At 40.2% G+C, this 25,401-nt stretch overlaps 1 protein-coding gene and 1 long non-coding RNA gene across 6 annotated transcripts in view; one reads left to right on the top strand and one right to left on the bottom strand.

Moving 5' to 3' along the window:
* LOC138739575 (uncharacterized) overlaps positions 1-9,502 on the top strand; it is a 28,651-nt gene extending 19,149 nt beyond the window's left edge. Inside the window, exon 4 of the long non-coding RNA XR_011342325.1 lies at positions 9,235-9,502. This is a non-coding gene — a long non-coding RNA (uncharacterized lncRNA). The remainder of the gene's footprint in view (positions 1-9,234) is intronic.
* LOC138739572 (gamma-aminobutyric acid receptor subunit gamma-3-like) overlaps positions 1-25,401 on the bottom strand; it is a 143,451-nt gene that overhangs the window by 13,642 nt on the left and 104,408 nt on the right. For 4 of the 5 annotated variants that reach the window (XM_069891897.1, XM_069891899.1, XM_069891896.1 and 1 more), the window contains one exon: positions 21,524-21,971. In XM_069891897.1, the coding sequence (XP_069747998.1) occupies positions 21,693-21,971 (279 nt within the window). In that variant the 3' untranslated portion in view covers positions 21,524-21,692. Of the gene's footprint in view, positions 1-1,346; positions 1,597-21,523; positions 21,972-25,401 lie in introns of those variants that run through there. The other variant, XR_011342324.1, reaches the window with a different exon arrangement.

Genomic DNA, 25,401 nt, shown 5'->3' with positions numbered 1-25,401 from the left:
TGTCACCCTTCCATATATAACCCTGTGTGTTAGTAGCCATGTTAGTCTAATAAAAGTAAAGGATGAGAAAGCATCATGTCTCCCGAGTCTTAATTATGTGAGTGCAGACACAAAAAGAACCATAGAACATTACAGCTCAGAGATAGGTCCTTCAGCTCTTCTAGTCTGTGCCAAACTATTATCTTGCCTAGTCCCACAGACCTGCACCTTATCCATAGCCTTCCATACCCCTCGCATCCATGTACCTCTCCAAATTCTTCTTAAATATTAAAATTGAGCCCGCATTCACCACTTCAGCTGGCAGCTCATTTCACACTCCCATCATTATCTGTGTGAAGGAGTTCCCCCTAATCCTTTCTCCTTTCATGCTTAACCTATGTATCTCACTTCTTTCTTTGGCTTGGCTTCGCGGACGAAGATTTATGGAGGGGGTAAAAAGTCCACATCAGCTGCAGGCTCGTTTGTGGCTGACAAGTCCGATGCGGGACAGGCAGACACGGTTGCAGCGGTTGCAGGGGAAAATTGGTTGGTTGGGGTTGGGTGTTGGGTTTTTCCTCAGTGGAAAAAGCCTACCTACATTTATTCTGTCTAAACCCCTTCTGTAGCACGACTGAGAGCACTCAAGGCCAGAGAGAGTACAACATGCTTTTATTCAATAATAGCACACATGGTCTGTGGACTCAACTGGGGTTTTGGCGGGGGTCCAGGGTTTATATCGGGATATGTGGGGGCAGAGTCAGGGGAGGAGTCAGTCCTTAGAGCATCGCACCAATAATGAGTTCTCAGTTCACTACACCCTCATAATTTTAAATACCTCTATCAAATCTCCCTTCATTCTTCTACTCTCCAGGAAATAGTCCTGTAACTCAGTTCCTGAAGTCCAGGCAACATCCTGATAACTCTTCCCTGCAGTCTTTCAATCTTATTGGTATCTTTCTTGTAATTGGTGACCAAAACTGCACACAATACTTTAAACTTGGCTGCATCAATGCAACTTTACCATAACATTCCAACTCCTACACTCAATACTTTGATTTCTGTTTCAGGGGCTGATTGTGCTTAGATCAGGTCGGATGGATAATTTTTTGATTCAATAGGCTGGATTTGGTTTTCTCTGAAGCAGGGGAGGCTGACAAGAGGTGTAGACAGGGTCGATTGTAAGAAACCTTTCCTCATGCAGAAGTGTCAGATCCAGTCAAATTTATCGTCATCTGATTGTACAAGTACAACCCAATGAAACAGTGTTCACTGATCCTCAGTGCAAAACACGCAGACACACAACGAGACATAACACACATACAGACAAACAATACATATGCAGTAAATAAATAAACATTGATTTGTACCTGTGAGAGTCTTGGATGGTTCAGATGGTCAGTGTCAACAGTTCCTCTGGCCGTTCAGTGTTCTCAGGTACTCAGGTACTCACGCAACAGTTAAGAAGCATCTGGATGATTATTCGAATCACCAAAGCAGAGAAGGCTATGGACCAAATATTGGTAAATCAGACGAGAGACGAGAGGTACGTGATGATCAGTACACACGTGACTTCTGTGCTAAATGATTCCATGAGTCGATGTTTGTTGAAAGATGGATCTTAAGAAGAAAATGGAAAACTTGCATTAATGTGATTATTTAAATTTCCTTTTAGGGAATTTAAATGTAATACCAGTCCCTACATTAGTGGTTCTCAATCTTTTTCTTTTCACTCACATACCACTTTAAGTAATCCTTATGCCTTCGGTGCTCTGTGATTAGTGAGGGATTGCCTAAGGTGTTTGTGAGTGGGAAGGGAAGGTTGAGAATCACTGCTCTAGACCTAATCATTACTGAAATATTTTGCTTGAGAAAAATTCTCATTGGCCCATTTCCTTCGGAGTTACGAAACCATGCACATAATGAGTCAATGAGATATGATTAAAACAGTGGTTTTCAAGCTTTTTCTTTCCACCCAAATACCACCTTAAGCAATCCCTTACTAATCACAGAGCACCTATGGCATAGGCAATATTTAAAGTGGTATGTGAGTGGAAAGAAAAAAGGTTGAGAACCACTGTTTTAATCATATCTCATTGACTCGTTATGTGCACGGTTTCATTGTCCTGCATTCACCAATGTCATGTCGGAAATGTGGCAGTCAATTTTCATGCAGCTAACTTTCACCAAAAGTGACAGTGAGATAAACTATTTTAATGTTGCTGGCTGAGAGATAAATTTCAGATTTTTCAGATTTCACATTTATTGTCAGAATACATCACATATAACCTTAAGATTCTTTCTGCTTCAGGTAAGGCAGAATTACCATTTATTTGTGGTGCAAAAGAAAATGGTCTCAATGTACACATGTAAACAAATAAATAAATGTAAACAATCTGACTGTGCAATGCAGGGAGAAAAAAAATTACTGAAATGCAAAAAAAAATTACTGAAATGCAAAAACAAATGTCCTTAAATCAGTCTCTGATTGAGTTTGTCATTGAGGAGTCTGATGGTGGAGGGGTAGCAGCTGTTCCTGAACCTGGTGGTGTGAGTCTTGTGGCACCTCTACCTCTTTCCTGATGACAGCAACGAGAACAGATCGTGTGCTGGGTGGTGTGGATCCTTGATGATTGCTGCTGCTCTCCGACAGCAGCGTTCCCTATTGATGTTCTTGATAATGGGGAGGGTTCACAATGTGATGTCCTGAGCTGTTTCCACTATCTTTTGGAGGGCTTTACACTCATGGGTATTGGTGTCCCCATGCCAGACTGTGATGCAAGCAGTCAACACGCTTTCCACCACACATCAGTAGAAATTTGTCAGGGTTTCTGCTGTCATGCCAAACCTCCACAAACTCCAGAGGAAAGAGAGGTGCTGACATGCTTTATTCACAATGACATTGGTGTGTTGGGTCCTGGAAAGATCCTCTGAAATATTGACTTCCAAGAATTTAAATTTGCTCAGCCTCTCTGCCTCTGACCTCCCAACAATCACTGGATTGTATATCTCTGGTTTTCCCTTCCTTAGTTTTGGTGATATTGAGAGCCAGGTTGTTGTTGGTGGACCATTCAGCCAAATTTTCAATCTTCCTTCTGTATGCTGATTCATCACAACCATTTAGTTGTTCCTCTTTGAATAGTCATAGAGTTATACAGGCCCTTCACCCCCTCATCCATGCTGCTCAGGTTGCCTACCTGAGCTATTTTGTCCATACCCCTCTCATCTATTCTTTTCCAAGTATGGTCAAAATATCTTTTACCTCTACCACTTTCTTTGACACTGTGTTTGTTTCACATTCCCTTTTAAATTCTTCTCCACTCATCTTGAATGTATATTTTGTAAACTCCCTTACCCTTGGAAAACAATGTAAACCATCCACCTCATAATTTTATATGCATCAATAACGTCATTGCTTAGCCTTCAATGTTCAAGGAGAACAGGCCCCAGCCTATTCCGTTCTTCTCATAACTCAGTGCCAGTATCATTTCCAGTGTATTGCCATCTTTCCTTTGCTGGGTGACCAGAACTTCTCACACTTTAGGAATCTTTTTGCTGAAGTGTTAAAATGGGGGTGTTCAAGAGGATAGAATAGGAAGAAGACTAAGATATCAAGGCTGAAGGAGATCACAGATACCACAGTTATATAGGTAGACAGGTGTGAGGTTTTGATGGGATTTGTGAACAAAGAACTTATAAAAAGACTTTGCTTAATTGTGAGCCACTCCATGGCAGTGTGAGTGAATGGCTCCCATTGTGGCTACCAGTAAAATAGTCTCCTACGTAACCAAAAGTAAACCTTCAAAACATTGGACCCTCAGAAAAATGGTTTACCTGGGCGTGACCTTAAATCTTCTGCTGAACAGCTGGCTGGAGTTATGGTTTTCCATTCTTTGACATTTATTATCCTGCCTTTTCTCTTATGACACCCTGTGGCTAATTTATACTTATTCCATACTACATACTGCTGGAGGAACTCAGCAGATCAGGGTAGAAATGGTTAGTTAATGTTTCGGGTATGACAAGTCTTGATATAGGATCCCGTCCCAAAATGTTCTTTCTTTTTCAATCATTTTCTTGGTATTAACATACACAAATTACATATGACAATAATTATAAAGTGAATTAATATCAAATAACAGTATACAAGGTACCTATGAACCCATTATATTAAAATGGTAAAAAGAGAAAGAAAGAAAAAAAACTAAGAATCTAGCCCCACCCTAGGAGGGTTGCTGGCCAAGTTATGGAGTCCACCACTAATAATATTAATAACAATGGGGTCAAAAAATAATAATTAATTTTGAAAATAATTGAGAAAAGAACCCCAAATGAAAAGAAATTTAAAATCCATGTAGTAGTACAATTTTTTTTTCCTAGAGAAAGATATGCCATCACATCTGTCAACCATTGATTATGAGTGGGAACCAAAATATTGACTAACTATTTCTACCCATGGATGCTGTCTGAACTGTTGAGTTCTCCAGCAATTGTTTGTCTGCTCAAGATCCCAGCATCTTTAACTTATACCTTTTGTTTGTTTATTTTATGTACTTGTAATTGGGGCAAGCTAGAATTTCTCTGCAACTCTATGTTGTACCTATGTATATGACAATAAACTCTCATCTCATCACAATGTAGCTATGTAAGTATGGTGAACTGCTGTACGCTCATTATTCTGGCTCTATCCCATCCTGTGACTGTACCCTTAGCTCCTCTCTCTTGACCCTGTAGAAAGGCTTCAACCCTCTGGTTCTCAACCTTTTCTTTCCATTCACATACCACTTTAAGTAATCCCTATGCTCTTGGTGCTCTATCTTTAAGGTGGTTTGTGAGTGGGAAGGGAAGGTTGAGAACCCCTGCTCTAGACCCGATTGTTACTGAAGTATTTTGTTTGAGAAAAATTGTCATTGGACCATTTCCTTTGGAGTTATGAAACCGTGCACATAATGAGTCAATTATTATTTGGGAGTATGCCCTTTCCCACAGCATTACCAGAAATGCCAAAGCAAAAATCTTACCTGTCTTTGGGTTTGGGTTTGATTATGGTATTCAGAATGACCTGCTTGGATATGAACTTCACTTTTTGAACTAATACATAGAAACACAGAAACATAGAAACATAGAAGATAGGAGCAGGAGTAGGTCATTCGACCCTTTGAGCCTGCTCCGCCATTCAACGAGATCATGGCTGATCTTAAAGTTCAGTACCCCGTCCCCGCCTTCTCTCCGTAACCTTTAATACCCTTATACTGAAGAAATAGATCTAATTCCCTCTTAAATAGATTTAATGAACCTGCCTCTACTGCCCTCTGTGGCAATGAATTCCACAGATTCACCACCCTCTGGGTCAAGAAATTCCTCCTCATCTTGGTCCTAAATGGTTTGCCTATTATCCTCAAACCATGGCCCCGGGTTCTGGATTTTCCCATCCTTGGAAACATCCCATCTGCATCCACTCTGTCCAGTCCTGCAAGAATTTTATATGTCTCTATGAGATCCCCTCTCAATCTTCTAAACTCCAGCGAGTACAATCCCAATTTGCGCAATCTTTCCTCCTAAGTCATTCCTGCCATTCCAGGTATCAGCCTGGTGAATCGCCTCTGCACTCCCTCCATTGCAAGAAGATCCTTCCTTAGATAAGGTGACCAAAACTGCACACAATACTCCAGGTGGGGTCTCACCCAGGCCCTGTGCAGCTGCAGTAAGGTATCCTTGTTCCTAGACTCAAACCCTCTTGATAAATTGTTTGCACATTGTTTCAGCATCTTAAGCTTACATGCCCTGGGCAAGAGACTGGGTTGGGAAGTGATTGGGGATATTAAAGAATACCAAATGGATTGAGAATTTTGGCTCTTTTCCCCCGTTTCTCCAATAGATCAGCCTCCAACTTGGTGAGGTAATGGAAAACGTAAAGGTTCTTAGGCTTTTCCTCCTTGCTTTTGAAACTTGGATGACGATTAAACTGTGGTGCTGAGTTTGTTTCACTTGGGATATTAAGCTGGGGAAGTACATGAACAGAAGATGCAATATCCAATGATAATGGTTAAACTATGTACAATAAGATCCTTGTTATCTGGAATTCCAGCAAAATGGCAGCCCCAGCAACCACAAGAGAATTGAGGAAATACATTTTTAAAAATAAAATAAAATGATAGGTAAAATATGTAAGTTTAAAATTGTAAAAGTAAATGTTCTCTGAAGTAACACATAACCCTTCGGTGAAATTGAGAGGAAACATTCAGCCAGTGGAGGGCTTTTTGTGTGAAACAGCAATGGTGTTGCCCAGGATGAAGAGCTCGTTTATGCCGCTCGGTGTTGGGATGACTCTCTTGAAGTATCTCCTTATCTCTGCTTAGTAAGAGTCACCCTAGTCAGAAGCTTTATCTGTAAATTTAGGGGATGTGGATTAATTACCTATAATATTAATGTTTGTCTTTCGGGCAGCTCCGTGGAGGGGGAGGAACCTGCAGATGCAGTGACGGTTAAATGTTTTCAAAGAATGTGACTAAAAATAAAGTAAAATGCTGTGAGGTTTATATATTCACGCATGTTAAGTGCAAGTACACCATAGTATTTTTGACTTTTGGTTTTTTTTTAAACTGTTTATGCTTAATGCAAATGTATTATTTAGGCATCGTAAGAGCTAGTCTCAAGCAACCATAAAATACACTTATCCGGCATCAACCAATCCCTTATCGGTGCCATATACCAGAGCTTTTACTGTATATGTTGAATTCGAGGGAGGGGTGTGAATCATGCTCTATTTATATCACAAGAATAAACAGTTTCCAAGTTCCTTGTGGAGTCTGCTTCATTCGTTTTTTTTCCCCCTTGGCTGCTATGGTAACAAGAAAAATCTGATCTAAAAATGTCATTGTATCAGCAAAGCATCTTCTACCCGATGGGAATAGACCTTTATGCTTCTTGATGTACACATCCTTCTGTTTAGCCCTTGTTATTCTTATTCGATTTCTCCTCTTTCTCTCCCTCCTAAGATGGAAGCAGTTTTCATTGTGTCCTTTAATAATCCAATTTCCCGAAATGGTTTGTAAGATGTTACTTCTGCTTCTGCTGAGAGCTGTGGTTTGTTGCAGATGACAAGTTGTGGATTAAAATGATTATGACCACAGTTGTACAGTGTGAAGACTGAAATCCATTGCAGGGCTTTGTTCTCCTGGTTACAGACAGCGTGACTGGCATTGCATAAAATAAATTCATTGTCTGGAGCACTTTGAGACATTTTTATGTGATAAGGTGCAGGGTAAACCAATTTTTATAGCAATAAATGGCATATGTCAAAGGGATATCATCTGGTTAGACTCCACTCTGCTATATATCGAATCATTGAATTGTAGAACTCATAACTCAGAAATAGATTGTTCAGCTCAACAGTGTTTATGTTCCTTTCACCTTGCTTCCACGTCAATTTATCTAACTTTATTAACCAATTAACCTTAACTATTTTCTCCGCAGCCTGCAGAGACTCAACGGCTCACGATATCTTAAATGGTCTTGGAGATAGGTTTCCCTATGAGTGATAACCAACATTTCAGGCTTGATGAAGGACTCAAGCCTGAAATGTTGATCGTGTATCTTTATCTTTGCCATACCTTTGCCATATAACGAGCACTGTTTCTCCAGCATTGTGGTTTTACTTCAACAATGGTGACTGCAGACTTTCGTGTTTTACTTCTCTATGAGTGTAAAGTTTAGGGTAACATCCATCTTTCCGTACAGATTTTTAATTACAATGCTTCACATTTGATCTTAAAAATGATAATGCAAAAGAACGATATAGTCCATCAAGTCCATGCCAGCTTGATGGAACATTGCATTCAATTTTATTTCCAAGCTCTTTTCCCAGAGTTGTGGAAAGACTATGCCTTTAAAAAAAAATTCAATTTTGAGAGCCACAGACAAATCTACACCCACCAAACAGATAATTCATGGTCATAATGACATCATATAAAGTTAGTAGACAGGTGCAGCAAGTAGTTAAGAAGATAGAGGCATCTATTGGAAGGCACTTGGAGTTTGAATATTGGGAGGTTTTGCTATAATTGCCTTGGTAAGGTCATACCTGGGGAACTGTGTACAATTTTGGTTCCTTTTCCGAACAAAGGCTATAATAACATTGAAAGCAATCCAAAGGAGATTCACCAGGCTAATTCCAGAGATGAGAAGCTTGTTCTATCAAGAGATGCTGCATAGGTTGGGTCTGTATTACTTGTTTAGATGAATGAGAGTTGACCTTGTTGAAACAAATAGCATCTCAAGAAGGGCATGACAAGGTTTTGATGTCATGATGTTTATACTAGTAGGATATTCTTTCATGAGGAGACATAGTTTCAAGATAAAGTGTGCCAATCATTTAAAACTAAGAAACAAGAGAAATAGAGACACTGGAAATGGACAGTCAATATTTCAGTCTTGTAAAGGGTCCTGGCCAACGACATTGACTGTCCATTTCTATCCACAGCTTCTGGTGGACCTGCTGAACTCTCTAGCTTCTCATTATTTGTTCATTTAGAGCTGAGATGCACTGGAATTTCTTTTCGCAGATGGCAGTGAGTCCTTGGAATTCTCTACCCAAGAGAGTTATGGAATTGAGATCACTAGAAATGTTTAAATGTCCATTTCTATCCACGGCTTTTGGTGGACCTGCTGAACTCTCCAGCTTCTCATTATTTGTTCATTTTGAGCTGAGATTCACTGGAATTTCTTTTCGCAGATGGCAGTGAGTCCCTGGAATTCTCTACCCAAGGGAGTTATGGAACTGAGATCACTAGAAATGTTTAAAATGGAGGGTGATAAAGTTTTGAATTTTGGGGGAAATTATGGCTATATACAGAGGATTCAGTCAGGATAATTTTGTATGACAGTGGTGTAGTGCACGTCGAAAGAACCAAAGACTTGTTGATCCAAACCAAGGCATATCACAAGTAGGTTGACCAGTCCAGAATGACCTGGTCTGGCTAGGAGCAATCCTTTAAGACCTACCTGCCAGTAGGTGTGGCTGCACTCTCAGCCAATCACAGTCATCCTACACTACAATCTGTACATATGTACATAGACACATTGGTGACAGAATCTGTACTATCACTTAACGGGCAGGTGGTTTACTCCTGTTCCTATTTTCTTGTGTTATTATATAATCAGGGACTATAATTTGTTATTGCATCTACTCTCTTCATAATTGCATCTCTGGAAGAAAATAAATCTTTCTGTTACAAAATATCCTGTTGTGTTTTTCAGGATGCTACCAGCAAACTAAATATGTTAGCTTGGCAGGATGCAACATTAAATGGATTCCAAGGACATGAAGAGACTGCAGTTGCTGGAACCTAGAGCAAAAAAGTAAACTGCTGGAAGAATTCAGCAAGTCAAACAGAATCTGCAGGGGAACAGGTGATGTCTCAGGTCAGGACCCAAAGAAATTGCAGAAGCCACGGCTGAGATGTTGGCATCGTAGTTCAACTTGGGTATCATGCTGGAAGACTGCAGGGTGGTTAATATTGTGGTTTAATTTAATAAAGACTGCTAGGACAAGCCAGAGGACTAAAGTATCGGGAACAAAATCAGAATTTATTGTCATGAACAAGTCACAAAACTTGTTATTTTGTGGCAGCATCACAGGGCAAAGATTTGTATAAAACCACCAGATAAAAATAGTGTATAAAAAAAATCAAAGTAAGGCATTGTCTTTGGTTCATTGATCATTCAGGAATCTGATGGCAGAAGCTGACCTTGGGCTGCTGAGTGAAGAGGACATGGCCTGGGTGGAGGGGGTCCTTGAGGATAGAGGCTTCTTTCTTAAGCCACCATCTCTTGCCGATATCCTCTATGGAGTGAAATCTAGTGCCTGTGATGTTGCAGGCTGATTCTCTGGAGTTTTAATTGACCTGAGCGTTGGCATCTCCATATTAGGCAGTAATGCAAGCGGCTAGAATGCTCTCCACGGTACACCTGTAGAAGTTTTTGAGAGTCTTCAGTGACATATCAAATCTCTTCAAACACACCACAGCAGCTGGTGAGCCTTCTTCATGATTGCATCGTCATGGAGGCTCCAGGACAGAACCTCAGAGACATTGGCACACAGAAATTTGAAGCTCGACTCTTTCCACTACTGAGCCCTCGATGAGGACTGATTTGCGTCCTCTTTATTTCCTCCTCAAGTCCGCAATCATCTCATTGATCTTGCTAACACTGAGCTAATTTTTAATTTTCTAAAGCTCTCTGAAAAAATGGAATTGAGATCACTAGGAATGTTTAAATGTCCATTTCTATCCACAGCTTCTGGTGGACCTGCTGAACTCTCCAGCTTCTCATTATTTGTTCATTTAGAGCTGAGATGCACTGGAATTTCTAAAGCTCTCTGAAAAAATTTTGTCCACACAAATTTTCCCCCCTTCTTCAAAAGATTAGTTAAATGAAAAGCAAAATCTGCAAAATCTTGCAAAACTTCCTATAATATCCTGCCATTCCTAAAAACCTTCTTACTGCTTTCTTGCCATTGGGAATAGGGAATTCAGAAATTGCATGCACTTTCACTTGAATACCTTTTCCCCAATCTTTCCCATTCTCCAGACAATAAATCCACATCATATTTTTAAGAGTAGAATGGAATCTTTCCAAAGCTCACTGAGTTTCAAGATGGTATGCAGATGAAATGATCTGTTTAATTCCAAGCTCATAAATCAACTGCTGAAAGAGTTTTGTTATGAAATTAATTCCTAGATTAGTCTGTATCCCTTAAGTAACCCAAAAACTGAAAAGTTTTTGCAAAGCCTTTACCACTGCTTTTGCTTTGATACTCCTCAATGGTATTGCTTCTAGAAATCTAGAAGTTGAACGTATAATTGTTAACAAGTTCTGATTCCCAGCTTTTGTTTTAGGCAGGGGAACCACACAATCCACAATAACCCTAGTGAAAGGTTCCCCAACAACAAGAATATGTTGCAAGGGAGCTACCAAAGAATCCTGGTTAGGTTTTCCAACAACCTGACAAAGGTGACATGTCTGGGAACAATTTACAGCATCCTTCCTCATACCAGGCCAGAAAAAATGTTTGAGAATTTTATTCATGGTCTCTGAACACCTGGATGACCTCCCAAAGGTGTACTATAGGCCAGAATTTAAATTTCATTCCTTATGACCACCTGTTGAATCACCTCCCATTCTGCAATTGCAGGGACACTAGGAGGTCTCCATTATCTCATTAACAATTCACCCTTCCAGTAATATCCCCAGGGCATTTCCTTAATCTCCTTCTCATCCACAGCCTTCTCCATCAAGTCAGTAAAATCAGAATCTGTCTTTTGCTGCTCAATTAACTTTTTCCTTGACAAAGACAAATCCTGACTTTCAAATGTAACCTGCTCTTTCTGGACTATTTCAGAAGTACTGGGCAAGTCTCTATCAACTGGATCTTCCTCTGCCCTCATCATTTTCATAAACAAAAATCTTGTCACAGCACATGCAGGATATATCTCACAATCTTTGTCAACCTCATCCTTATATTTGTTATTCTCAACACTGACCCAATTTTAACCTCCACCAAGTCATTCCCCAGTAAGAATGAGAGTCCTTGCACGGGCAACTTTGAAATAATTCCTACTACTACTAGTCCTTTAACTAATTCTGAATTCAACATTATTTTGTGCAAAGCTATTGATTCTACATCTCTGCCAACACCTCTAACCAAAGACATCTCTCCTGGATCCGTCTTTTGATCAAGAGTTAAAACATTCTTCGACAACAGTGACTTGGGCAGCCCCAGTATCTCTAAGAATTTTAAATGGCACTTGGGAAGTTTTTTTCCTTTACTGAAATCAAGCCCTCTGAAGCAAAATGCTTGAATACATCCATAACATCCTAACCAAGTATGAACCCTTTGTTCGTGTTAAGTTCAAGTGTATGAATACAAGCTTCTGGTCAATCTCCTTTTCTCTCTTCTTTTTCAACACTAAACAATTTGCAAGGACATGAGCAGGTTTCTTACACTAAATGACAGACAAAACGCGAAATTCTGTCTTTCCTAATTTACCGTCATCTTTTCTGTTAATATTCTCTCCAGACTTAATTTCAAGTTTACTGCTCTGTTCCACATTAACCTTCTGAAAAGGTTTTCTATGCTAAAATATGCTTCTATGAGTTAAAGAATATTCATGTGCTAATCTAGTCAATTCTTGCCATGTCCCCACGTCTTTCTCACCCAGGTATAATTTGATCGCATTGGGAACACACCTTTTAATTGGCTCAATTAATATCAATTCTCTTAGTTGAAATCATTATTTATTCCTTTTGAGATGCACCAATGGTCAAAACATACAGATTTTTCAAGTGCAAAATCCATATAAGATTGGTTCCCTGCTTTCCTTAAATACCTAAATTTCAGTCTCTGTGCTCCTGGAACCAACTCATAAGCTTTTAACACTGCTCATAATTTGTAACTTGCTCTGCATTTAAACTAGAGTTTGTCAGTTATACTTTGGAGCATAAGAGGCCACTTTTCTTTCGGTCACTGTGAGCTCTGAGCAACCTTTTCAAAAAGCTGAAATATGTATCAATATCACTCTCAGGAAAAGGAGATTAATTTCCCTACTAGCCATAAAATTCTCTCCCGGAGTTCGAGCTTCAGTTCACTTACCTCCCTCCATCTCAAGTTTTAACTTCTCTAATTCAAACTGCTTCTTTCTTTCACCTTCCTCAGCCTCAAGTTGATGTTTTGCGTGCTCTTCCTCAAACCTCCATTTCTCTCTCTTCCTCCAACTTCTGGTTCTCTGTCTCTCTCTCTCTCTCTCTCTCTCTCTCTCTCTCTCTCTCTCTCTCTCTCCAACTTCAATCCTTCCTATTGCAATTGCATTTCGAAAGATTTGTCCTCAGGAAAATGTTCTAACACTTTCTCTTCGAACTTTCCATCTCATATAATATTTCACTATAATTCTCTGTATTTCTATTTTCCTCATAAAACTGTTGACCTCAACGAGTCTTAATTCTCCAGCAATGATCATCAGTTCCTGGTTTTTTTTCTCGCTCTCTGCAAGTGATGTTTGTTTCAGAACGTCTCCAATATCCATTGCTACTGCCCTCCCCCCACCCCCACCCCCCCACACACACACGAGTTTTAAATTACCTTGGAAAAAACAGTTTACTAATAAGTCACAAAAACTCAAAAAGTTTAAGATCCCAAAACTCCATATATTTCAGATCACGGACAAGCCTCCACTTGTTACGAGCCCGAAGGACTCAAACACCAGCAGCAACAGTAATTCACCAAGACAATGGCTACTTCAGGTTTTATTTTCTTAATACAGAATAATAAGATCAATACTTATTTCTATTAACTTAACCCTCTTCTAACTCTAAGCGCACGGGTAATGTTTACGTGTTCTTTTTCACTGACCAATCATTAACTTCTCCAAGTTCACTGGTATTGGGCAGTTTTCCATACTGTGCACAGAATTGAACAGTTATTTTATTCACCAGGCTCTGGTGCTTTAACTTAAGATGTTACCGCTTAGGAAGGTCTTTGTTGGTTTCAGAGAGATTGTTTGTTGGACACACAAACTGATCTCTTTCAATCAGCCACTGAAGCGTCTTATCAAAAGAGAACCTCTTCTTCCAGGATACCACAAGGAGTTCTTATTCCACCCCCCCCCCCCCCATTATTTCAGGAGAAACATAATAACCAGCCACAGCCTCTGCAATTGAGTACAGAGAATAAGCTGAACTCAGAACTTAAAACCCATCTTGAAATGGGATCAAGCAGTCGGTCTTCGAACTTGCAGCCTTCATACAAACTGTTGCAGGATACTCTAACAAACAATGGATACTTTCTCTCTGTTTGCAAAACTACTTGGCCCCTCTTAGGACAACAGTTTCAACCAGACATTTTTAACTCTAGTACCAGTTTAAAAGCAAAAGTGTTCTCAATTCTTGAGCTTGGACACTGTTCAAACATGCTAGTCTATTAACACCTACTTGTAAAGCTATCTCAAGCACTTTCCATTGTCTCTGCAAAGCCAGTTGTAGACACAAAGTCTACCTCCTGCATATCTCTTGCATGACAAATGAGATGTATGTTTATGAAATGTGACCTAATATCTAAACCTCACAATCTTACTATTTTAAGATATATTTTATCATAATTTTATTAACTTATTCCATAACAGTATCTAAAGTAAGCTGTTTGGCCTACTGAGTTTCTCCAGCCTTGTGTTTTCACTATATGACCTTATAGAATGTGATAGCATGTAAGCCTTGCACAGCTGCTGATCGTCTGAGACTCCAACTTGTTCCAAAATGTAATATTTGCATTGTTAATGTAACTTGCTGAAAGTCTGTCCCTAATCTGACCATGTCTTTTCAAATGTGTGCATATTCTATCCCTCAATATCCTCTCCATTAGTTTCCTCCTCCCATTGTACTAACATGCTGTTCAATTTTGGCAATACAATCAAAAATCTGCTCTGATCCACACCATCTCATTGAAGTATTTCATTGGTGCAAAACACAAGAAAAGGCTTGAGACTGAGAACGAGGCAAGTTAATAGCGTGACCGCGGTTATGGGAAGGTGATGGGCTTGTAAATGAGCTGCTTGGCTTGCAAAACGATCATCTCTTGCTTCAGCTTCATTCTTGTGAAAAATCTGAATTCCAACAAACAAACAAACAAAAAATGTGTGGGGCTAAACTCGGAAATTTCAGAGCTGTGGTTGCAAGTGCCAAATCCGCTAAAATTTGCGATAAGGAAAAAAATCTGTTGCCATATTTGCAGCAAGATTCTTGGATGGTCCAATGCATATCAGCTTATGAAGTGTGTTCAACCCAATTTAGGTGGAGTTCACTATTTAATCTGCTGTGGTTCTTGGCAAAGTTAACACAAAGGCCTGACCATGGATTTTACTAAAGGGCATATTCATCACTGAGGTCTGAAGAAAGACTCAACCACTCTGGGGCTATGAAGTAATTAGGTGGGTCTTATAACCTTAAGCCAGAAAGCTCTTGCATCCACGTGTAGATAGATTTTCTGTAGCGCCATCAGAGAGTATAAAAGTAGGGGGAACTTTAATGTACATTTATTTGTAGGATTGCATTTACATCTTGGCTTTTGAATTGATGTACGAGTGTAAGAGTTTATTGTGACACTGCACAGCGGCACCAAAATTCTTACCTGCTGCAACCATGCAGGTATGTAAGATACATCAACTGCAGAGAGGCTTACTTGGTGGATTCCTTGGAGGAAAAGAGGTTGAGCAATTTGGGATTGTACTCTGCGGATTTTAGAAGGATGAGAAATGCCAATTCAGGTTTAATAGATTTTGAGGGGAATTGAAATTGGGACAATGCTGTCACAGGTGGCACGGTTAAGGGGATGCTCATTCAAGACAGAGTGAGGAGGAGAATCTTCTCTCAAACGATCTTGAATTCTCTGCCCCAGGGAGTAATGGAGAGAGTTATTGAATAAATTTGTTTGACAGTCATTTAAACTGCAGGGGAAATGCAACCAAGTGACAGTGAGGCCAAAACTGGGTTCCACCATGATCTATCCGAATGGAGAGCAAACTTGTGCGGGTGGCCAGCCTACTTTCCCTTCTGTTTCTTTTATTTGATATACTCTTATGGAACCTAGGACTTAGAACCAACCTTTATGGCCCACAACATCTATGCCAACTAAACTAATTCAATTTGCTTTCACATGGTCTACGTCCCGTCGCCCACTGCCTGTTCTCGCATCTATCTAAATGCTATCGTGCCTGTTTCTATCACCTCCCCTGCGGCAAGAGCACCTCCGGAAAAATTCCTCATTAAAAATTTACACTACTTCAACCCAATTCTTTGAGCTCTTTATTTTCCATGATTTGCATTCAATTCTCTCGTTATCACCATTTTCTTTTCCTTCGTGGTGATATGTGTTTGTTAATTCTTCACTGTACGTTAAAAAAAACTTTGATTTAGTCCACTTTAGAAGACTGCTCTTTCCAGAGAAAATCTTGCTTTTTTAAAAAAAAATTCCTGACAAGTCAGATCCTCGTGCTCTTGACAGGATGTTCTGTGTAATCTGAAATACAACAAACAGGCAGAACTCGAAGTTGTTTTGAAGGAAGCAAGACGAGCCATCTTCTTTTTTCTTTGGCTTGGCTTCGCGGACGAAGATTTATGGAGGGGGTAAAAAGTCCACGTCAGCTGCAGGCTCGTTTGTGGCTGACAAGTCCAATGCGGGACAGGCAGACACGATTGCAGCGGTTGCAGGGGAAAATTGGTGGGTTGGGGTTGGGTGAGCCATACTGTTAAATCAAACGCGTACATCACAATGAAGCAAAAGGACATGTATAATCTCTACTTGTAAAATAGTTTTATTTATTGTAAATACATTTCACTAAAACACTTATAAAGTGTATGGATAAAGTTAGTAATTCTTAAACAGAAATGATAAAAACAAAGTTTGATTTTTTTTTTCGTGGCTTCATGACCTGTACAGTTGCCTTAACATTCAATACAGAAAAAATGTTATGAACCCTTTGAGCACTGAATTTCTTTTGCTGCTTTATCCATTGTTCCCCATATCCTGAGACACATGCGGCTACTCCTCCCCTTCCACCATTTTGCTGAGGCTGCCACACATACTCGTGTTGCAAGGAATTAATCTGCTGACTATTGGAAATAGAACATTAAGGGTATGTGTGGAGCAATCTTATTTGGTGCACCTGGAGGAAGCTTGGACCACAGAACACTGCAGCACAGAAGCAGGCCATTCGGCCCATCTAGTCCACGTTGAACTATTTATTCCCCCTCGTCCCAGACCATAGTCCTTCATAATAAAACCGTAAAACATGATAAAGTTTAGTGGCCTAGAAATTCAGTCACATGTGGCACTATTTCTTCCGAACTATCTGCCAAAATTTCTGAAGTAGAATGGGATTGTCACCATCTTTGAGTTGGTACACAGTATTGTAATGAAGATGGGGCACTTTCAAACATAAGCAAGCACATTACACTTGGGCAGATTCATGTCATTCCGTCTGCACCAGTGTTTTGGAGCACAAGCCTGGAAATGAGAAGAGTGAGCTCTGATTGATCATTCCTGAACAACCACACATTTATAAGATTGCTGAAACTGGCAGCAGCTCTTTTTAAAGATTGTCTAATGAAGCAGCATTGGGAACAAGAGTAAGGCGAGTCTCCAATTATTATTTTTTTTTGGCTTACCTGCATTACTTGGAAACCAAATTTTACCCCTTGCACTGATGTGGCCAGAAGCTCGTGCCTTCCCAGCAATCTTTCCTTCCATGCAATCTATCGCATGAGGCAGGATCCATTCTCTCTTCAACCCTCCCGGCGCCATCCCTCTAATCCTTGTTCTCATCAAAAACTCAATGACCAGTCACTTTCCACTCCCCCATTATTCGAGTCCCAGTCTCCAGTCCTGGGGTCACTGTATCTTCTACTTTTACCATGAAATTCTGAGAACTAAATCAGTCATTGTACACCACGTGAACACCTTTCACCATGATATTAATGGCAGCAGTGAATTTCTTGACCAGTTCTTACATTCCATATGATACATTACATTCAATATATCCAGTGTCATCATCAATATATTGGTTGATCTAAGCTGCATTCTGAACTTCAGGAGGCTCTCTCCTTCTTACGGCATCCTTCATGGATCATCCATGAGTTCACTCAGCAATGCAATCAAGGTCGTCGGAACAAGTACCATGCTTCCAGTGGAAATTGCGAGAGGAGTTTGAATTGAATCTTTTGCTGAGGAGTTACTGCATTTAGTGATTGATTCTACTGTAATATCTCCCAAAATTTCCACCTTAATACAAGTAGAAATCTGATGATGGTACATCGTCCACATTGGCTCAATGTCACCAAAGGCACAATTAAACCAGTAAATGAGCAACATGGGAAATCATTAAGAAAAACATTTGCCCATCAAGCATAACATGGAATTCAAGGGGATTCTTCCATTTGGAAGCAGCATCAACGAGATGCCCAAAGAGGCTGACCTTTGTGAAATTTTATCCTCTGGATATGATTTTTATTTGTGCTATAATTAGAATTTCCCTTGCTACAATTATTTGTTGTGCTAAATTTAATCTAAAGGTATAGGATGATTTAGTGATGTTGAAAACTTTCTTTGCACTGCTCAAAGTAAGGCATTGTACCTTCAACAACGTCAGAAATACAGCATGCGACACGGGATGGACAAAGAGTCACGTTCAAATCTTGACACTCCTTTCTTTGTAGTCATGAGGCAGTTTGCTCAAGGAAATTTGTCTTTTGCTATGTTTCAACTGATTTTCTGGTTGGTGAGACAACACTAAGGTGCAACAGAAAAGCAAACCAGGAGGACAATTCCAAGTGTATTGAACATAATAAAAAAAAGATAGGAGCAGAAGTAGGCCATCCGGCCCATTGAGCCTATTCCACCATTCAATGTGATCCTGGCTGATCTGATGATAGGAATATCTTCACCTACCTGCCTTTTCCCCATATCCCTTAATTCCTTTACTATGTAGAAATCTATCCAACCTTGTCTTTAATATATTTACTGAGATCGCCTCCACTGCTTCAATGGGCAGTGAATTCCACATATACGCCACCCTTTGGGAAAAGCAGTTCCTCCTCCTCATCGTCCTAAATCTACTGCCCTGAATTTCGAGGCTATGTTCCCTGGTTCTGGTCTCCTCTACCAATGTAAACAACTTACCCATCTCTATGCCTTACATAATTTTGTATGTTTCCTAAAGATTACCTCTCATTCTTCTAAATTCCAGTGAGTACAGCCCTAAAAGACCTAATCTCTCCTCATCGGCTAATCCCTTTATCCCTGGAATTAATTTGGTGAACCTCTTCTGCACTGCCTCCAAAGCAAGGAGAACAGAACTGCACACAGTGCTCCAAAGGCAGTCTCACCAGTACCTTGTACAGTTGCAGCACAACCTCCCTTCTCTTAAATTCAATCCCTTTAGCAATGAAGGCCAACATTCCATTTGCCTTCTTCATTTCTTCTTCTACCATCTGAGCTCCAGGTAGCTACTGTATATTGTATGCAAAATAGCCAATAGCATATAATGCATAAAGCAGGGTAACGGAGTGTCAGACTGGATGGACCAACAGGGATCTGTAAAGTACATGTGCACATTCACGGATACAGTGTATGCAACTGTGCCTGTGTGTCCATGTACATGTACATTTGAGATTGTGTGTGATTAAATAATCCACAGCAGCCACATTGTCCTAATTAAGTGATGTTAACATGTACTGGATATATATGCTGAATGGGCACATTGGACCAAACCAATGAAATATGACAAAAAATGGACAGTTTCAGATGAATATAAAAGCGCAATGCTGGAGAAACTCAGCAGGGCAAACAGTACACTTTATGTAGGAAAGATAAAGATACATAACTAACATTTTGGGTTTGTGCCCTTCATCAAGGCCACCCATTTCTATTTCCTGTCTCATTCCCTTTTCTGACATGTCGGTCCATGGTCTCATGCACTGCCAAACTGAGATCCTCCATGAATTGGAGGAATGACACCTCATCTGCTGTCTGGGCACCCTCCAACCAGGAAGCATTAACATGACTTCTCAGCTTTCACCACCCCCCACTTCTTTCTTCTTTTGTCACCTTTCCCCCCAGTGCCCGCTCTCTTTCTCGCTCTCTCCCCTTCCTTTTTCCATCTGTCTCCCTTCACAGAGTCAAAATCAATTTTCACCTCTCCTCTTATCTTATACAATTAACACCTTTTGTTGGTCTGGACTCCTCCCCCAGCCAGTCTTCTGTCTTTATTCTGACACCTTCCTGTTCTTTGCTTATAATTTGAAGAAGGATCAGGCCCGAAATGTCGGTAATATATCTCTACCTCTGATGGTCGCTGCCATACTGACTGAGTTCCTCCAGTATTTCTGTGTGTTTTTACATATATATATTTTCTCCAGCGTTGTGTTTTTACTTCCGTCATGGTGTCTGCAGACTATTGTGTTTTACTTTCATTTTGAGATGAATAATGCATTTGACTGTTATTTCCTTGGGGTATAGTACAGAGGCATCGAGAGACATCTGGGTCCTTTTGCAAATGCCCGAGCACATCTCCAAAAGTCATCCGAACTGTGGAAGATATTCTATCCAATTAATTTGGCACCAGCCGGTTATTGAATCTCACATAAAAAAAATACAGAATAAACTCAACAGATCAGGCAGCGAATGTGGAAAGAGAAACAGCGTTAATACTTCAAATCGAAGACAGTGTCAAATCATCCATTCTGTGGAGGTCTTCATCCTGATATATTAACCTGATTTCTTGATCCTCAGATATTAGCTGATTGTTGAGTGTTTTTAGCTATTCCTGTTTTTATTTCAGTTTCCAACATCTGCAGTAATATTGGTTATTTTCATTGAATCTCACATTTTGGTTCATGTAGATTAACAGTAAATCATAAGTATGGAATTGCAAAGTCATTGGAGATTAGAATTTTTCTTATGCACTTTTTTATCGGCCCGTTTATTTTGTGTTCAATGCCATCATCATCTAGCCATTTTTCTCCTTGCTCATTTCTATTTATTGTCTATTTTATGGCTTCACGATCTCAAGAGGACTGATATTTCAGTGGAGATTCCTGTGAGAAAGGTGATGGTCAATATAATGATAGCATTGAGACAGTTGAACCATCGTTGCTTTGGAATAACATATGCCCTGTGCCTTGAGATGGAACGATTGTACATAATATCTCCATATATGCCATGATACTATCATGTCCTAGACACCTCATGGTAATGTCAGAAATATTCCTTTGCTCCCCTGCAAAATCTTTGGAATCATGGACTGGCTCTCCTTAAAATTTGGTTGAGCAAATACTAACTCAGTCTTCAAAAGGGTTAAGCAGAATGAAAGGATGAAGAATGAACCACCTTTACCTACTGGTTGTTTTGTCAATATTTTCAGCTACTTTAACTCAGTCACCCCCAACATCATACTATCACAGTAAACCTACATAATATGAAGTGCTGTATAATTTTCCCAACAGTCTTACACTTTATTCACCCAACATTGTTTTGAAGTTTTTGTTCATCAAAAGACACAGTGTACACTTAGTTATTTTTCCACCCCTAAGAAAATTTTGCTTGCACCCGTTGACACCTCTGGATTTATTCTGTGTCATGTCAGATACAAATGAGTTTGCGCGTATCATCTGTCATTTAGACAATCTTTTCATGGGTTACTATGGCCTTAATTTATTCTAATTAGCTCTTTAAGAGGAGTATGCTTTGCCCTAGTTTGCCTATAGCTGACTCTTTACTTTCCTTCATGCATCTATTTAAATATCAAGGCTCCTCTGACGATCCAACAGACTTGAAAAGTTGCTATAAAATTGTTCCTGATTGTAAAACCAAGACTACAATTTATTGGGATCAGTTCTTTCACTTCAAGATCCTCAGACATGTTTCAACTGACAGTTTTGGAGAGACGCCATGTCAGCTATTTACACCCTCTGCTATTTCCGCCCCCCCCCCCCCACCCCCCACCACCTGCCATTTTGCTACGAATTTGCAATTTATATAATGGGAGTAAAAAGAAAGAACAGATGTTACTTCATCGCAGGTAGTTCCACTTTTCAGACAAGATCCAGATATATATCAGAGTGTTACAGGACAAGTGTCAGCGAAGGAGGTCTTCACCTGTACAGGCAGAAACTTAAAGGTAGAGGTATCCAACCCAGTAGATGAGATTAAATAGCAAAAATGTTGTAGGAAAAAACACACGTGAATATGTGTCTAATTTCAAAATATCTACATGGATCCGTCCTTTTCGCCACAAGCCAGATTGACATTCCTTGTAGCAGCAGAAGAAGCTCTGACAGTCTTTACCATCCAGGCATTCATAGACGCAGGCTTCCTCAAAGTCCTGCCAGTACATTGAATTGTTTATGGTAATAACAGAAGAGGATGGCCCCAGGTTCAGTACAGAATAGTTCTGGAATGAAGAGAGAAGTGAGATACTACATTACACTCAAGAGAAATATAAGCCCCACTCATTCAATACCGAAATTTGCCCATTAGCCCATCATGTTCATGCAGTCTATCAAATGTCTCTCTGTACTAATCCCGTTCACTGTCTCTTAGCCTTGGTGATTCAAGTCTTCATCTCGAAACTTCTTAAATATGGTGAGAATATCCACCACCCATTTAGGCAGGGTTCTCCACATACCAAAACTAAAATGCTTCTTATATCCCATTTAAACATCTACCTCCATCTGACCCTTTTGTTCCTCTCGCCTATCTCTCCATTTACCTGCTAATCAACTGCCTCTGTCCGTCATCGTTCAACCTTCCCCAGTTCACCAATCCCCCACTGGCTCCTGTCCCACCCTGTCCTTGTTTTCAGAGCCATCTCTCCTCTGCACTCTCAGACTTGTTGAAGAGTTTCAGTCTGAAACATTGACCATTCTTTTTCTCCCACTGATGCTGCTCGACTCATTCACCTTCCCCAGCAGATTGTGTTTTACTCCAGATTCTACTGCCTTTTGTGTATCTAATGCTACTTTTTCTAACTGCTTGCTATTGCAAAGTTGCAAAACATGTCTTTTTTAATCATTCATAAGCTGTGGACAATAGGGGCATGACCAATATTTATTGTCCATCTCTAACTGAGTTAAGAATCAACTACTTTGAAGAAGTGGCAAGCAGGCTGGAAACAGTGGATTTGGTGTTTTTGGATTTTCAGACGGTATTTGACAAGGTTCCGCATATAAGACAACTTAAAAGATAAGAGCCCAGGGTATAACAAGAAACGTACGAGAGTGGGTTGAGCATTGGCTGATTGGCAGGAAGCAGAGAATTGGAGTACAAGGATCGTATTCTGATTGGCTGGCAGTTGCTAGTGGTGCTCCACAGGGATCAGTGTTGGGGCCTCTTCTTTTTATGTTGTACATTAATGATCTGGATTATGAAATGAATAGTTTTGTGGCCAAGTTTGTGGATGATACAAAGATAGGTAGAATAGCAGGTAATGTAGAGGAAACATAAAGGACTTAGACATATTAAGAGAATGGGCAGAGAAGTGCAACTTTGGAAGAAAAAGTATATGGCAGACTATTTTTTAAATGGAGAGAAAGTGGAAAATACGCAGACGCGAAGGGACCTGGGAGTCCTTGTGCACGACAACCTGAAGGAAAACTTGTATGTGGAGTTCGTGATGAAGAAGATTAATGAAATGCTGGCATTCAGTTCAAGAGAAGAGAATATAAGAGCAGGGATGAGATGTTGAGGCTTTCCTTGGCAGCGGTGAACCCTCACTTGGAGTGTTTTGAGCAGTTTTGGGCTCCTCATTTAAGACAGGGTGTGTTGAAGTTGGAGAGGGTTCAAAGGAGGTTTAGTAGGATGATTCCAGGAATGAAAGGGTTATCATATTAAAAGTGACGGCTCTTGGTCTGTAGACAGAATTTAGTAGTATGGTTGGGGGTGGGGGGGGATATCTCATTGAATCATTTCAAATGCAGACATGGACAGAGGAGATGCAGAAAGGTTGATTCCCATGGTGGGTGAGTCTAGGACAAGAGGGAATGACTTCAGGATTGAAGGGTGTCGGCTTCAAACAGAAATGCATAGGAACTTCTTTCACCAGAGGGTGGCAAGTCTGTGTGGAATTTGCTGCCACAGGTGGTTGTGGAGGCCAGGTCATTGGATGTAGACAGAGATTGATAGGTTTTTGATTAGCCAGGGCAACAAAGGTTATGAGGAAAAGGCCAGACAGTGGGACTGAGGGAAAATAGTCATCTCATGATTAAATTGGGTGGGCAGACTCGATGGGCCAAAAAGTCTATTTCTACTCTTATGTCTTATGGTGTTAATGCCCCAGGTATAGAACAGGCAAAAGATTGCAAATTTCCTTGCTTGAAGACATCAAAGCCTTTAACAACAACTAGGAGCTTGTAACCATCATAAATGAAGTAGACTTATAAATTAAAATTCAAAAAGTTAACATGGCGGCATTCAAACTCATCATGAGTCAATCGTCTAAGCCTTTGACATTAATCCAGTAATTAACCTAGTATCCACTGCTCCCTTAAGACTGTACAACGCAAGACATTGTATTGCACTCAAGTTATCAGATTTACAGACAGCATATGAGTGCAATATCTTTTGGGGTTACTACATAGAGCTAAAAATGTTCAAAAATTTGTAAGCAAAATCACACCTCCCTGGAAAATTAAGACTGCCATATTAGGTATCCTTTGTCATGCTTCAGTTTATGTTCACAGTAAATTGTATTTTCCTTGTCTCACTAGTTAGTTATTCTTAATCCTACTTCTGCATTCTGCTTTTGGACTGCAGGTCGCTGAAGGAAATTACAAGCCTGTCACCTGATCAGTCCCTCACGTACTTTCCGAACATGCTGACTGCGTGGGTTTGTGAAATGGCTTTTAATCAGAATTTTATGATTCACAGAGAGACAAAAAAAAAAATCCAGAAACCTCCAAACAGAGCAATCAGTGGCTCGAAAATTGAGGAACAACATCTCCGTCCGTGGCCACGCATTTTCTGATTTGTTATCATCAGGGTTTCTTCTTTTTGCTAAGTTTTCCCACTTTGCATTTGACAGGATTTGATTGAGTTCGACTTTCCATAATTTCCCTCAGTGGCGTAGGTTAATCGTGAACAGAAATAAACTGAGTAGGAAATATGGTGGGACGGGATATTAAACCATAGCATCCAAAAAGCCAAAACCAATGGGTCCACACTGCCCTTCTACTCATCGCTGATAGTATTCCGCATGAGATGTTCAAGTCCAAGAGAGAAGGCAAACAAGATTGACAAGAGGTCTACAAGATTCTGAGAGGCATATATGTTTTTCTTTCATAGAACGTACATAATGTTTCTCTTCTGAAGTGTCTCCCTACCTTCTAGGACAGGCTGTTCACATCGGAATGACCAAAACTCCAAATATCCTATCACACTGCGAGTCTAGACAGAATACCTGAAGTGCGGTATTTAAGGAGGCTGGGCATCCTATTCATTAGCCTGTGGTTCATTGATCACCTGCAGTTCAGTTTACACTGCAGGGGATCTGTGAAAATAACTAGGGGTCGAGGAGGTAAAATATCAGAATGGGAATGAGTCCTTATTCCCGTTCCGATCTTTTTACACAGATTGCATTCTGGTAAATTGGGAATCATTTCCTGGAATGCAGCGGATGTGTAAAAAAAACATAATCAATAAGGTTCACAGCCAGCACCTTTCTCCCAGGGCGGGAATAGCAAACACCAGAGGACATCTGTACAAAGGGGAAATATTAGGGGTATGTTATTTTGCAAAGAGAGTGGTGGGTGCCTGGAATGCCTTGCCAGGGGTGGTGGTGGAGGCTTCTACAATAGGGGAATTTACAATAGAGACTCTTAGACAGG

Source organism: Narcine bancroftii, chromosome 7 (genome assembly GCF_036971445.1).
Source record: "Narcine bancroftii isolate sNarBan1 chromosome 7, sNarBan1.hap1, whole genome shotgun sequence".
Classification (NCBI taxonomy): Eukaryota; Metazoa; Chordata; class Chondrichthyes; order Torpediniformes; family Narcinidae; genus Narcine; species Narcine bancroftii.
The sequence above is the reverse complement of the archived record's forward strand: the minus strand, read 5'-3'. Positions and strand labels throughout refer to the sequence as shown.